The following is a 12,129-nucleotide window of genomic DNA, read 5'->3' as shown; positions in this document are numbered from 1 at the left end:
CCTGCTGGGCCCCTTCGGACTTCAGACTGTCAGACAGTCTTTAAAAGTGAGCCAGGACATTTGTGGCAAATTTGTGACAGCAACAACAGGAAGTGAATACAGCAACTCACACCCAGTACTGAGCAGCAGGGTGGGCTGGCTCACCACTTCCCCAGCTCGGACCCAGACACACTGCAGGTGTCTAGCAGAAAAGGCAGTGTGGCGAGGTGGTTAATGTCGCACACTCGAGCTCCCTGCCTGGGTTCGAATCCCACCTGGGTTGCCGTGCAGGCGCGTGTTCTTGTGGCGGTCCCAAGCCTTCCCTCCTCACACGGGCTGCTGGCAAGGCTGGCCCAGGGCTGGCGTCTGGGAGCCTGGATTTCGGAGGGTCCCCACTGCTCCCTAACTGACAAGGACGGCTCACTGTGCCTGAGCAATCCGTACAAGTAACGTGGTTGATACCGAACACCTGCTGGCCTTTTGAGGGTCTGCAATTTCGGTACCTGCCAGGCAGAGGGTGGCCACGTGACCAGCCCCCAGTAAAAACCCTGGGCACTGAGTCTCTCTAACGAGCTTCTCTGGCAGATGACATGTCACGTGGGTTGTCACAACTGCCTACAGCAGGAATTGGGCAACTCCTCGGGAGAGGGCTCTGGAAGCTGGCGCCTGCTTTCCTCTTGACTTGGCCTCCTGTGGCTGTTCCCTTTGCTGATCTGCTTTGAATCCGTTTACTGTAATAAATCCCAGCCATGTGTACAACCGCATGCTGTGTCCTGAGGCTTCCCAGCAAATCATCAAGACTGTGGTGGCCTCGGGGACCCCTGACACAGCCACTTGCGAGCTCTGTGACCTTAGGCATGCTACTGAGTCTCTCTCTGTCGCTTCCTGTATAAGGGAGATATTATTATATAACTCCTCCTAAGGCTCTAGGGAGGATCCGGTGCAGTGATCTGAGTAACGTGCTTAGAAAACTACCCAGCATGTAAAAGCGCTTGACACATTTATTATTATTATTATTATTATTATTATTGTTCAATCCCAGTAAAGAAATGGACACACAAATATCCTGTCACTTCACCATGCACAGCAGTAGGGATGGGAGGTGGAAGTCACTAGGGGCGGGTGCCAAAGTCAGCACAAAAGGCTCAAATCCCCCAGTCACAGGCCGGGCACAGTGGTTCACACCTATAATCTCAGCACTTTGGGAGGCCAAGGCGGGTGGATCATCTGAGGTCAGGAGTTTTGAGACCAGCCTGGCAAACATGGTGAAACCCCGTCTCTATTAAAAATACAAAAATTATCTGGGTGGGGTGGCGGGCATCTGTAATCTCACCTACTCAGGAGGCTGAGGCAGGAGAATTGCTTGAACCCAGGAGGCAGAGGTTGCAGTGAGCCAAAATTGCACCACTGCATGGCAGCCTGGGCGACAGAGAGAGACTCTGTCTTAAAAAATAAAAAATAGCCGGGCGTGGTGGCTCACGCCTGTAATCCTAGCACTTTGGGAGGCTGAGGTGGGTGGATCACCTGAGGTCAGGAGTTCAAGACCAGCCTGGCCATCATGGTGAAACCCCATCTTAAAAAAATAAAATAAAATAAGGCTCAGATCCCCCAATCACAATTATTGGAGGTCTCTGGAACCCCTTGTTTGCAGGGTATTGCATAGTGAAGTGGGCACACACTATCACCTGCAGAGGACGAGCCACAGTGGAAAGACAGTGCGCGGGGCCGTCCACTTTGGCTGCTTTCCTCTGAAAGACTTTGTAAGAACCAATGGGAATTGTATGCAAGTGACATGCGACACCACTGCCTTTATCTAGTGAGCAAGGAGCACAGAAGCTCCCCCGACAGGTCACGAGACAGCTCTGCTTCCTGGCAGCTGAGTCTCTACACTTTTCCCACGGCCATCCCTCGTGGCCCTCAATATCCGCTGTTGAGACCACTTCTCTGGAGCGCCTTGTTACCAGTCCGCAGGGAAGTCAGCAGCCATGAGGCCCAGAGAGGTTGGGTGAGTGGCCCACAGCAGCCGGTGCACAGGTCACTGGCAGAGCACAGGCCAGCTGCCCACATGAACCGTGTGTCCGAATGTGAATTAGGCCGGGCGCCGTGGCTCATGCCTGTAATCCCAGCACTCTGGAAGGCAGAAGTTCGAGAACAGCCTGAGGTCAGAAGTTCGAGAACAGCCTCGCCAACTTGGTGAAATCCCGTCTCCACTAAAAATACAAAAATTAGCTGGGTGTGGTGAGCACCTGTAATCCTAGCTACTCAGAAGGCTGAGGCAGAATCACTGGAACCCGGGAGGCAGAGGTTGCAGTGAGCTGAGATCATGCTACTGCACTCCAGCCTGGGCGACAGAACAAGACTTTGTCTCGAATAAAGAATATGAATTACCTTCCAAAAAATAAAAATGGACAGATCTCCTCCAAATCCAGATTTGGAGATCCTTTGGAAAGATGCAGAGGACATGGCCACACTGAGCCCACATCTCCACGGGGCCACCGTCAGCGGGTGCTGGGAAGGGGCTGTGTCCTCGGCCGCAGGTGGCCTCTTCTATCTGGGTCACCCACTTGGCCCCAGTTGCATCCCAGTTAGCAGCCCAGGTGCCACGTGGTGGAACCAGAAGGAAGACTCGGGTTGGGAACGCCTCTTCTGTGCCTCGGGCTGTTTCACCACCCACAAATCCACCGAGAACAAATCCCCGAAGTGGCCTCAAAATACAAAAATCAAATGCAGGGACAGGATGAAGGAAATGAGCTGACAGCTATTACTCCCTGCCATTCTCTGACAAAGTGTGATTCTTTCCAGCCGAGAGGCATTGGATAAAGCTGAATAGAGGCTCGCATTCCTGCAACCCACGGGTTTTTCTAAGAGAATTTTTTTAAAACAAAACTATTTCAAATATGCTAAAAAGTCCAGACACTGACATGGCGACAAGCCAGTATAATCCCTCAACAAGTTCTAGCAGAGCTAATGTCACGGCGAGTGCGGGTACACGTGGGAGGAAGCGGGAGCCTGAGCGCTGCTGGTAAGAATGGGAATGGGGCAGAGGCTGTGCCATTCCTCAAACAGTTAAACAAAGCGTTAACATAGGACCCAGCCATTCCATCCCTCGGCACGCACCTAAGGAAAATGGGAACAGATGTCCACACCGGGCTTCAACAGGAGCATTGACAGCTGCATTATCCATAATGGCCAAAACGTGGAAACAACCCAAACGTCCATCAACTGATAAATAAATGTGGTCTATCCAGACAATGGAATATTATCCAGCCATGAAATGTACTGATCCATGCTACAACATGAACCTTGAAAACACGATCCTAAATGAAAGAAGCCAGACGCAAAGACCACATAGCGTATGATCCTATGTATATGAGAGCGTATGATCCTGTGTATATGAGAGCATATGATCCCGTGTATATGAGAGCATATGATCCCATGTATATGAGAGCGTATGATCCCGTGTAAATGACAGCATATGATCCCGTGTATATGAGAGCATATGATTCCATTTATATGAGAGCATATGATCCCGTGTATATGACAGCATATGATTCTGTGTATATGAGAGCATATGATCCCGTGTATATGAGAGCATATGACCCCATGTATATGAGAGCATATGATCCCGTGTATATGAGAGCGTATGATTCCATTTATATGAGAGCATATGATTCCATTTATATGACAGCATATGATCCCATGTATATGACAGCGTATGATCCCGTGTATATGAGAGCATATGATTCCATTTATATGAGAGCGTATGATCCCGTGTACATGACAGCATATGATTCTGTGTATATGAGAGCATATGATCCCGTGTATATGAGAGCGTATAATCCCATGTATATGAGAGTATACGATCCCAGGTAAATGACAGCATACGATCCCACGTATATGAGAGCATATGATCCCGTGTAAATGACAGCATACGATCCGTGTATATGAGAGCATATGATCCCATGTATATGAGAGCATATGATTCCATTTATATGAGAGCATATGATTCCATTTATATGAGAGCATACAATCCCGTGTATATGAGAGCATATGATCCCATGTATATGAGAGCGTATGATTCCATTTATATGAGTGCGTATGATCCCGTGTATATGAGAGCATATGATCCCATGTATATGAGAGCGTATGATTCCATTTATATGAGAGCATATGATTCCATTTATATGAGAGCATACGATCCCGTGTATATGAGAGCATATGATCCCATGTATATGAGAGCGTATGATTCCATTTATATGAGTGCGTATGATCCCGTGTATATGAGAGCATATGATCCGGTATATATGAGAGCGTATGATTCCATGTATATGAGAGCATATGATCCTGTGTATATGAGAGCATATGATCCTGTGTATATGAGAGCGTATGATCCTGTGTATATGAGAACGTATGATCCCGTGTATATGAGAGCGTATGATTCCATTTATATGAGAGCGTATGATCCCATGTATATGAGAGCGTATGATCCTGTGTATATGAGATGCCCAGAACAGGCAAGTCCTCAGAGGCGGGAAGTAGAGGAGTGGGGCTGCCCAGGGCTGAGGGAATTGGGAGTGAGTGTTAATGGATGCGTGGTTTCTTTTGGGGGTGATGAAAACGTTCCAAAATTGATTGTGGTAATAGATGCACAATTCTGTGAATAGACCATAAATCACTGAATTGTGCATTTTATTTTGGGGGAGGAAGTTTGTTTTAATTTTTTAATTTTGAATTGTGCATTTTAAAAGGGTGAGTTTTAGAGTACGTGAATTGTATTTCCATAAAGCTGTTTTATTTTAAAAATCAAAAAGAGGAAATCAGTGCTCAAAAAATTCTTATAAAATGAGTAGTCAAACTTAAGAATGCTGTTTGGTAAGTTTCCATTTGCGAACATTCGGTTTTGCCAGGCTTTCATTTTTGCCACTCTGTTGAGTAGGAGACAGCTTGGAGTGAAGATTCTGGCTAACTGGCGGGGAAAGGGTGAATGTTGAGAAAGAAAAGTGGGGTTCTAGGGAAGGAATATCAGGATGCAGGTCAGGACCTGGCTCAGAACCAGGAACCCTCAGGAGAAGATCTGCAGGGACTGGATTCCACCCCCAACAGGACCCTCTCCCTTCCCCATGCCCTGGTTCTGGGGTATGTCACTAGAGTCTGGGACCACCAGAGTGCTGAGCCCCTCATCTCTAAATGAACAATGCAACCCCAGTGCCAGTCCCCACTCACCCAATGCCTTTGATGGATTTCATGTAGAGGCTCAGCTGCAGTTTCACCGAGCAGTTCATGGGGATTCCAGTGACCTGCAGCAACACACACAGTGAGGAGACTGCACCCCCCCCCCAGCTCCAGGGATGCCACCAATCCCTCCTCTCCCTGGTCTCAGGCAAGAGGGTGGGCGTCCCAGCTAACTGCCCAGTGGAGCTTGCTTATATCTGACCTAAAACAAGCCACGGGTTGGGGGAGTCCACGGTTCTAGCAATGTGCAAGTGCCCTGGGATCTCCTCCTGGTTCTCCCCGCTTACAGGGAAACAAATGCTCCCACACAGTCACACCCTCAGGAGGTCCGTTTTGTAAAGCAAGCCTGTCTCGGGGTGGAAAACCCAAATCACTCCCACCTGTCCCTAAGACAGTGAGGTTTCCCAAAGGGCAGAATGGCGATTTGTAGATGCCCCCTACACCTCCACGTTCAATAACATGGATGAGAATCCCTTCTCAATTCACTCCCAACTGTCCCTGATCATTCTGAAGAGTCGGTCGCAGCCTGGTGTTTGCATGGTCTTCAATGCTCCTCTAATAATACACCCGCACAAAACCTCCCCCTTTAACCATGGTGCCGAGAGCTGCCTCAGGTTCGCCCCCGCTGGCAGACAAAGGTACTTTACATAGAGCCTCATATTTTACGTAGAGGCTTTTTTTTTTTTTTTTTTTGGAGATTGAGTCTCACTCTGTCACCCAGGCTGGAGTGCAGTGGTATGATTTCGGCTCACTGCAATCTCCGCCTCCTAGTTCAAGTGATTCTCCTGCCTCAGTCTCCCGAGTAGCTGGAAGCCACCATGCCTGGCTCATTTTTGTATTTTTAGTAGAGATGGGGTTTCACCATATTTAGGCCAGGCTGGTCTTTTAACTCCTGACCTCATGATCTGCCTGCCTTGGCCTCCCAAAGTGCTGGGATTCCAGGCATGAGCCACCGTGCCTGGCCAGCCTAATATATTTTTCTTTGTTCATTTTTATGGTTGTTTTCTTTTTTGGAGAATTTTGTAATTTCCTAGTTGAGGTAGTAGTAAAAAGCTTCTTTTGTGCAGAAATTTATTTTTATCTTTTTTTTGAGACAGAGTCTCCCTCAGCCATCCAGGCTGGAGTGCAGTTGCTCACTGCAACCTCTGCCTCCTGGGTTCAAGTAACTGTCCTGCCTCAGCACCCCCAGTAGCTGGGACTACAGGTATGTACCACCACACTTGGCTAATTTTTGTTATTTTTAGTAAAGACAGGGTTTCACCATGTTGACAAGGCTCGTCTCAAACTCCTGGCCACAAGTGATCTGCCCACCTCAGCCTCCCAAAGTGCTGCAATTACAGGGTGAGCCACTGCACCCAGCCAATTTATCATTATTTTTGTAGAGACGGAGTCTCACTATGTTGCCCAGGCTGGTCTCGAACTCCTAGTCTTCAGTGATCTTCCTGCCTTAGCCTCCCAAAGCACTGGAATTACAGCCATGAGCAACTAGACCCAGCTCTTTTTTTTTAGGGGACTTTTTTTTTAAGTAAATAACAGAAGTGAAGTGCACATGTCAACAAACACAAGAAGGTGGTTCCAGAATGAAGTCGGGAAACTATAGTGGAAATAAAACCAGATTTGAGGTCAGAGAACTGCAATAGGGTCTTCTCAGCTGAGAGCTGCTTCCTTAGCTGTAAAATAGAGATAACGCAAGAGCAGAAATAAGGTATGCAAGGTAGCCACACTCGGGGCCATAAACGCCTGGCTTAGGATCACGTGCACTGTAGGGAAAGATGTTTTCTGCCTTATGGCCCTTGATGCCAGGACTGGGGAGCACTTGCCCTCCAGAGCCTGGGGGGATGGGCGTGAGATCTCCGGTGAGTCGGACAGAGTTCGCACTGCACGCCTGAAGCTGCTCTCCTCGGGAATTCTGCTGGCAAGGCCGGCCCGTGGCTGGCATCCAGAAACCCCGATTTCAGGAGGGTCCCCACCATCCCCTAGGTGATGAGAGTTGTTCACTGGGCCGAAATTATTTGCACAGACATGGCTCCTGCTCAGCACCCGCTTTCCTTCCCAGGGTCTAGAATTTTGATACCTGTCACGTGATTGATCCCTAGAGAAACACCCTGGGCACTGAAATTCTCACGGCCTTCCCTGCTAGACAGCATCACCTACACGTTGCCACCACTCGTGGCCAAAGACGTTAGGTGCGCCTGTGCGACCCCCGCTGGGAGAAGACTCTGGAAGCTCCAGCCTGGCCGCCCCGACTTCACCCTAGGTGCTTTCTCCCTTTGCTAATTTTGCTTTGAATTTTGTCGTTATCCTAAGTCTGAGCTGTGATCCCACCATAAGCAGAACCCTGGGACTCCCTATCCCTATGCCCTCCCCGCGTTTCAGGAGCAGAAAAGTGGCCGCATGGAAGCAGCTTCCAACACGCATTTGGTTTTCAAGGCTAATGGCCAACAGGCAGCAAGAGGCTGTTACCATCCCTCTTCCCAACGTGCCCAGCTCAAATCACAAAGGAGCAAAGCCCACTTCCTCTCCCCGGGTGCTTCGAGCCGATCTGGAGGCAGCGGCTAACGTGGCCACAGCAGAGCAGCTGTTGGCCTCTCCCTGGGCTCCCAGCCTTAACCCCGTCTTTCTGGATGTGAGGCGGGGGCGTTGGGGGGGGAGAAAATCTGTGCCCTGAAAGGAAAGTGATCAGGGAGAGCACAGAGAGGCCCGTGTTCATGGTGGAATTCTGTGGAAGGGCAAGAGAGGTCGGAGGAGGAATGAACTGCGAAGAGAGGGAAGGCGGAGAGCCGGGGCCAGGGCGGGGGCTGAGGGCATCGAGCCAGTGGCGAAGGAGGTCTGGAAAGACAAAGAAAAACCGTGCCGAACAGCAGTGGGGCTTCGGGAAGGGCCCGAGGGGCGCAGCAACGGGGCCAACGCACGAGCTTCCTCAGACAACGAAAACCAGAACTACCGTCGGCTCAGCAAGCCCACTGCCAGAATCACCCAGAGGAAATCAGTGTGACAAACAGCCAGGGGCACTCCCAGGTACACTGCGGCCAAGATACAGAACCAAGTGAAGTGTCCGTCAGTGAATGAATGGGCACGGCAGAGATGGGGCACACCGTGGGGGTATGCCCAGCGTTGAAGAAGATGGAAATCCGGCCGGGCAAGGCGGCTCATGCCTGTCATCGCAGCACTTTGGGAGGCTGAGGCAGGCAGATCACTTGAGGCCAGGAGTTTCAGATCGGCTTGGCCAAGGTAATGAAACACCATCTCTACCAAAAACACAACAATTCGCCGGGTGTGGTGGTGCACACCTTTAATCTCATCTACTCGGGAGGCTGAGGCAGGAGAATTGCTTGAACCCAGGAGGCGGAGGTTGCAGGGAGCCGAGATCACACCACTACACTCCAGCCTGTGCAACAGAGTGAGACTCTGTCAAAAAATCAATAAATAAAAATTAAAACAGGGAAATCCTGTCATTTGTGACATGACAAACCTGGAGGAGATTAAGTAAGTAAAATAGGCTAGGCATAGAGAAACAGATACTGCGTGATCTCGCTCGTATGTGGAATCTAAAAAAGTTGAATTCAGGCTGGGCACGGTGGCTCACACCTATAATCCCAGCACTTTGGGAGGCCAAGGTGGGTGAATCACCTGAGGTCAGGAGTTCGAGACCAGCCCGGCCAACGTGGCGAAACCCAGTCTCTAATAAAAAGACAAAAATTAGCCAGGTGTGATGGTGCATATCTGTAATCCCAGCTACTTGGGAGGCTGAGGCAGGGGAATTGCTTGAACCCGGGAGGAGGAGGTTGCGGTGAGCAGAGATCAAGCCACTGTACTCCAGCCTGGGTGACCAGAGTGAGACTCCGTCTCAAAAAAAAAAAAAAAAAGAAAGTTGAATTCATGGAAGCAGAGGGTAGAATACTGGTTACCAGGGGCTGGGACGGCAGACGGGGGGTGGGGGGTCGCTTAAAGGAGACAGAATTTCAGTAAGGAGGAGTAAGTTCGGATCTCCTGTACAATAGAGCGTCAGTCACCGAACTGTACTGTACAACACAGCATGGTGACTACAGTGAATAGCCTTGTCCTTATACTTGAAATTTGCTGAGTGTGGATTGTAAATGTTCTCACCACTAACACATGGTCAGTACGTGGAGTGACGCCTATGTTAATCGGCTTACTTAGACATTCCACAACACATACACATATCATAACATCACATGGTACACCTCAAAAACACACAGCTATTCTTTTCTCAATTTAGAACATTAATTTTGGCTGGGAACAGTGGCTCGTGCCTGTAATTCCAGCACTTTGGGAGGCCTAGACAGGCAGATCACTTGTGTCCAGGAGTTCAAGAGCAGGCTGGGCAACATCTCTACAAAAGACATAAAAATTAGCCAGGCGTGGTGGCACATGTCTGCAGTCCCAGCTACCAGGCGGGGTGAGAGGGGCGGATCACCTGAGCCCAGTGAGGTCGAGGCTGCAGTGAGCCATGATCATGCCACCGCACTCCAGCCTGGGCAACAGAGCGAGACCCTGTCTCAAAAAAAATTTAATTTTATTAAAGGCCTGTGAAAGAGACCACAAGTGCCCACCCAGGAAACAGAAAACCCACAGATTTCTGAATCAGTGGTAGCAGCCCCCAAGTCCAACTGGGCATATTTTATAGAGACCAGAGGTGCCGAGAAGAGGCCACAGGCTGAGGGCGTGTCCCTGGGAGGGTCACATGTCCAGCTCCCTGCCTGTAGACAGAACTTCACACAGGACAAATTCCCTGCGTGATTTATCCGCAAGATGTTCCAGGCTCTCCCTGAAGATCTTTATGGTATCTTGACACATCCAGAGGGCTGCCTCCAGCTCACATGTAGGAGACACCCCAGCTGATAAGTTCTAATGAATTTACTGTCTTGGGGCCCACTGATAGAACCAGTACCTTAGAAAAGGATCATAAAACCCCTGAACCATCTTGAACTTTGGAGTCGGGTTAAAGCAAGGACTTTGGGTGCCTGGAGAGTCTAGAAGCCAGGCTTCCCACCACCCCAGCCCGCAGCAGCTCTGTGCTTGTGGGGAGCAGGGGCGGCCAGGTGTGCCCCAACCAGGACCCACCCACTGCCCCGCAGAGGATGGCAGCAGCTCACCGGGTGGATGTCCAGGAACAAGGAGTGTGCCTCCTGGTTAGGGTGCAGGCCAGTCACTGCTTCGGCCAGGACCGGGTCAGCGTAGAGGAAGTGAGGATGGGAGAGAAACAAGGGGGCACCTGGAAGGCAGAGGGGCAGGGAGGGGCATGAGGAGAAGACAGCGCATTGGCAGGCCCTGCCAGGCTGGAGGTCTGCCAAGAACTGTGGTCCGCGGAGCACCCCGTGGTGATGACAAGACAACCAGGCAAGGCGGCTCCCCTCCATTCTGTAAAGAGCCCGGGCCCTAAGTTGAGGGCCAAGCTCTGCACCAGAAGTCGGGTGAGGCAGGAGAAACCAAAGGAAGGCAGAGGCCGCTCACAGGAGCAGGAGGAGGCCTGGGCAGCGAGACCCAGGTGGGAGGCATGGCAGAAGAGCGCAGGGAGGGGAGAGGCACACGCGGGAGCTAGGGAGGCGGGGATGGAAAAGGTGCCGCCAGATTTGAACTTGGGTGTGGGGAGGGTGTCTGGAGCACAAGCCAGGCAGCCCACGCTGCCCCCTGCAGGCCACGCAGCAACAATCGGAGCTCAGGTGTGTGCACCTGCGGCCGGGTCTCCCACACCAGCTACAAACGTGAGGTCAGCCTCGCCACGGACCAGCCAAACCAGGCGAACACCAGCTCACCTGAGGGACAAGTTAACAAGGAACAGGGAGCGGGCCTCTCTTCAAAGCTCACCCCTGTAATCCCAACACCTTGGGAGGCCTCGGCAGGCAGATCACTTGTGCCCGGGAATCGGAGGCCAGTCTGGGCAACATGGTAAGACCCCATCTCTACAAAAAATTAGCCTGGCATGGTGGCGCATGCGTACAGTCTGAGCTACTCAGGAGGCTGAGGCAGGAGAATCACCTGAGCCTCGGAGACTGAGGCTGCAGGGAGCCGTGATTGTGCCACAGAACTCCAGCCTGGGCAACAGAGCAAAATCCTGTCTCAAAAGAAAAAAAAAAAATTAAAAAGCTCACAAGGACCCAGACCTTGCTAATCTACAAACAGAGCTGACAGGTGGTGACCAGGGGCCGGGGAAGGGGGCGGGAGTGATCAGCTGATGAGTCTGGATCTCCTTTTGGGGTGACTGAAATGTTCCGGAGTGAAATACAGGTGACGGCTGCACAACCTTTTGACTGGGCTAAATGCCACCGAAGCGTTCACTTCAAAATGGTTAATTTCATGTTACATGGATTGTGCCTCCGTAAGAAAGAAAAACAAACAAAATCAAACTCACAAGGTCTCCTTCCCACAAGGCATCGGCCCTCCCTCACTGCCGGCCAGAGGACCAGCAACCATGCTTGCGGGCATCTCAGCTCACCCCTCTGAAGTATCTCTGCTTTTCTTAGCAAAGCCAGGCACTGGTGTGAAATAAAAGCCGGGCCTCTGATCCAGGTCAGGCCTCGTCCTTCTCAGTCTCTGTGCAGCCTGCCCTTACGGTTTCTCAAGCACTACTCATCCCAGAACCTCTTCAGTTTCATCACATCTGAACGCCCCCTGCACCGTTATATAATGAGCCGCTCTGAACCCGCTGCCACGGCCGTCCTTCCGTCTCTGTATTTTAAAGGGAAGCTTTACAGCTGTGCCGTTCCTGGCAAACACTTGCGGCAATTAGAAAGTACATATTTGAGCCAGGCGCGGTGGCTCACACCTGTGATCCCAGCCCTTTGGGAGGCCGAGGTGGGCGGACCACCTGAGGTCAGAAGTTCAAGACCAACCTGGGCAACATGGTGAGACCCCCCCCGCCATCTCTACTAAAAATACAAAAATTAGCCAGGCATG

The 12,129-nt window shown here is 50.9% G+C and overlaps 1 protein-coding gene across 2 annotated transcripts in view; it reads right to left on the bottom strand.

Moving 5' to 3' along the window:
* The window catches only part of SCARB1 (scavenger receptor class B member 1), an 84,343-nt gene that overhangs the window by 13,975 nt on the left and 58,239 nt on the right, over nucleotides 1-12,129 (bottom strand). For both annotated transcript variants that reach the window (XM_003937102.4, XM_003937101.4), the window contains exons 8-9: nucleotides 10,329-10,447; nucleotides 5,203-5,276 (exon numbers count right to left, since the gene is read on the bottom strand). In XM_003937102.4, coding sequence (XP_003937151.1) covers nucleotides 5,203-5,276; nucleotides 10,329-10,447 — 193 coding nt within the window. The remainder of the gene's footprint in view (nucleotides 1-5,202; nucleotides 5,277-10,328; nucleotides 10,448-12,129) is intronic.

The sequence above is a fragment of the Saimiri boliviensis genome, chromosome 7 (genome assembly GCF_048565385.1).
Source record: "Saimiri boliviensis isolate mSaiBol1 chromosome 7, mSaiBol1.pri, whole genome shotgun sequence".
NCBI classification, from domain to species: Eukaryota; Metazoa; Chordata; class Mammalia; order Primates; family Cebidae; genus Saimiri; species Saimiri boliviensis.
This window is presented reverse-complemented; position numbering and strand designations above follow the sequence as displayed.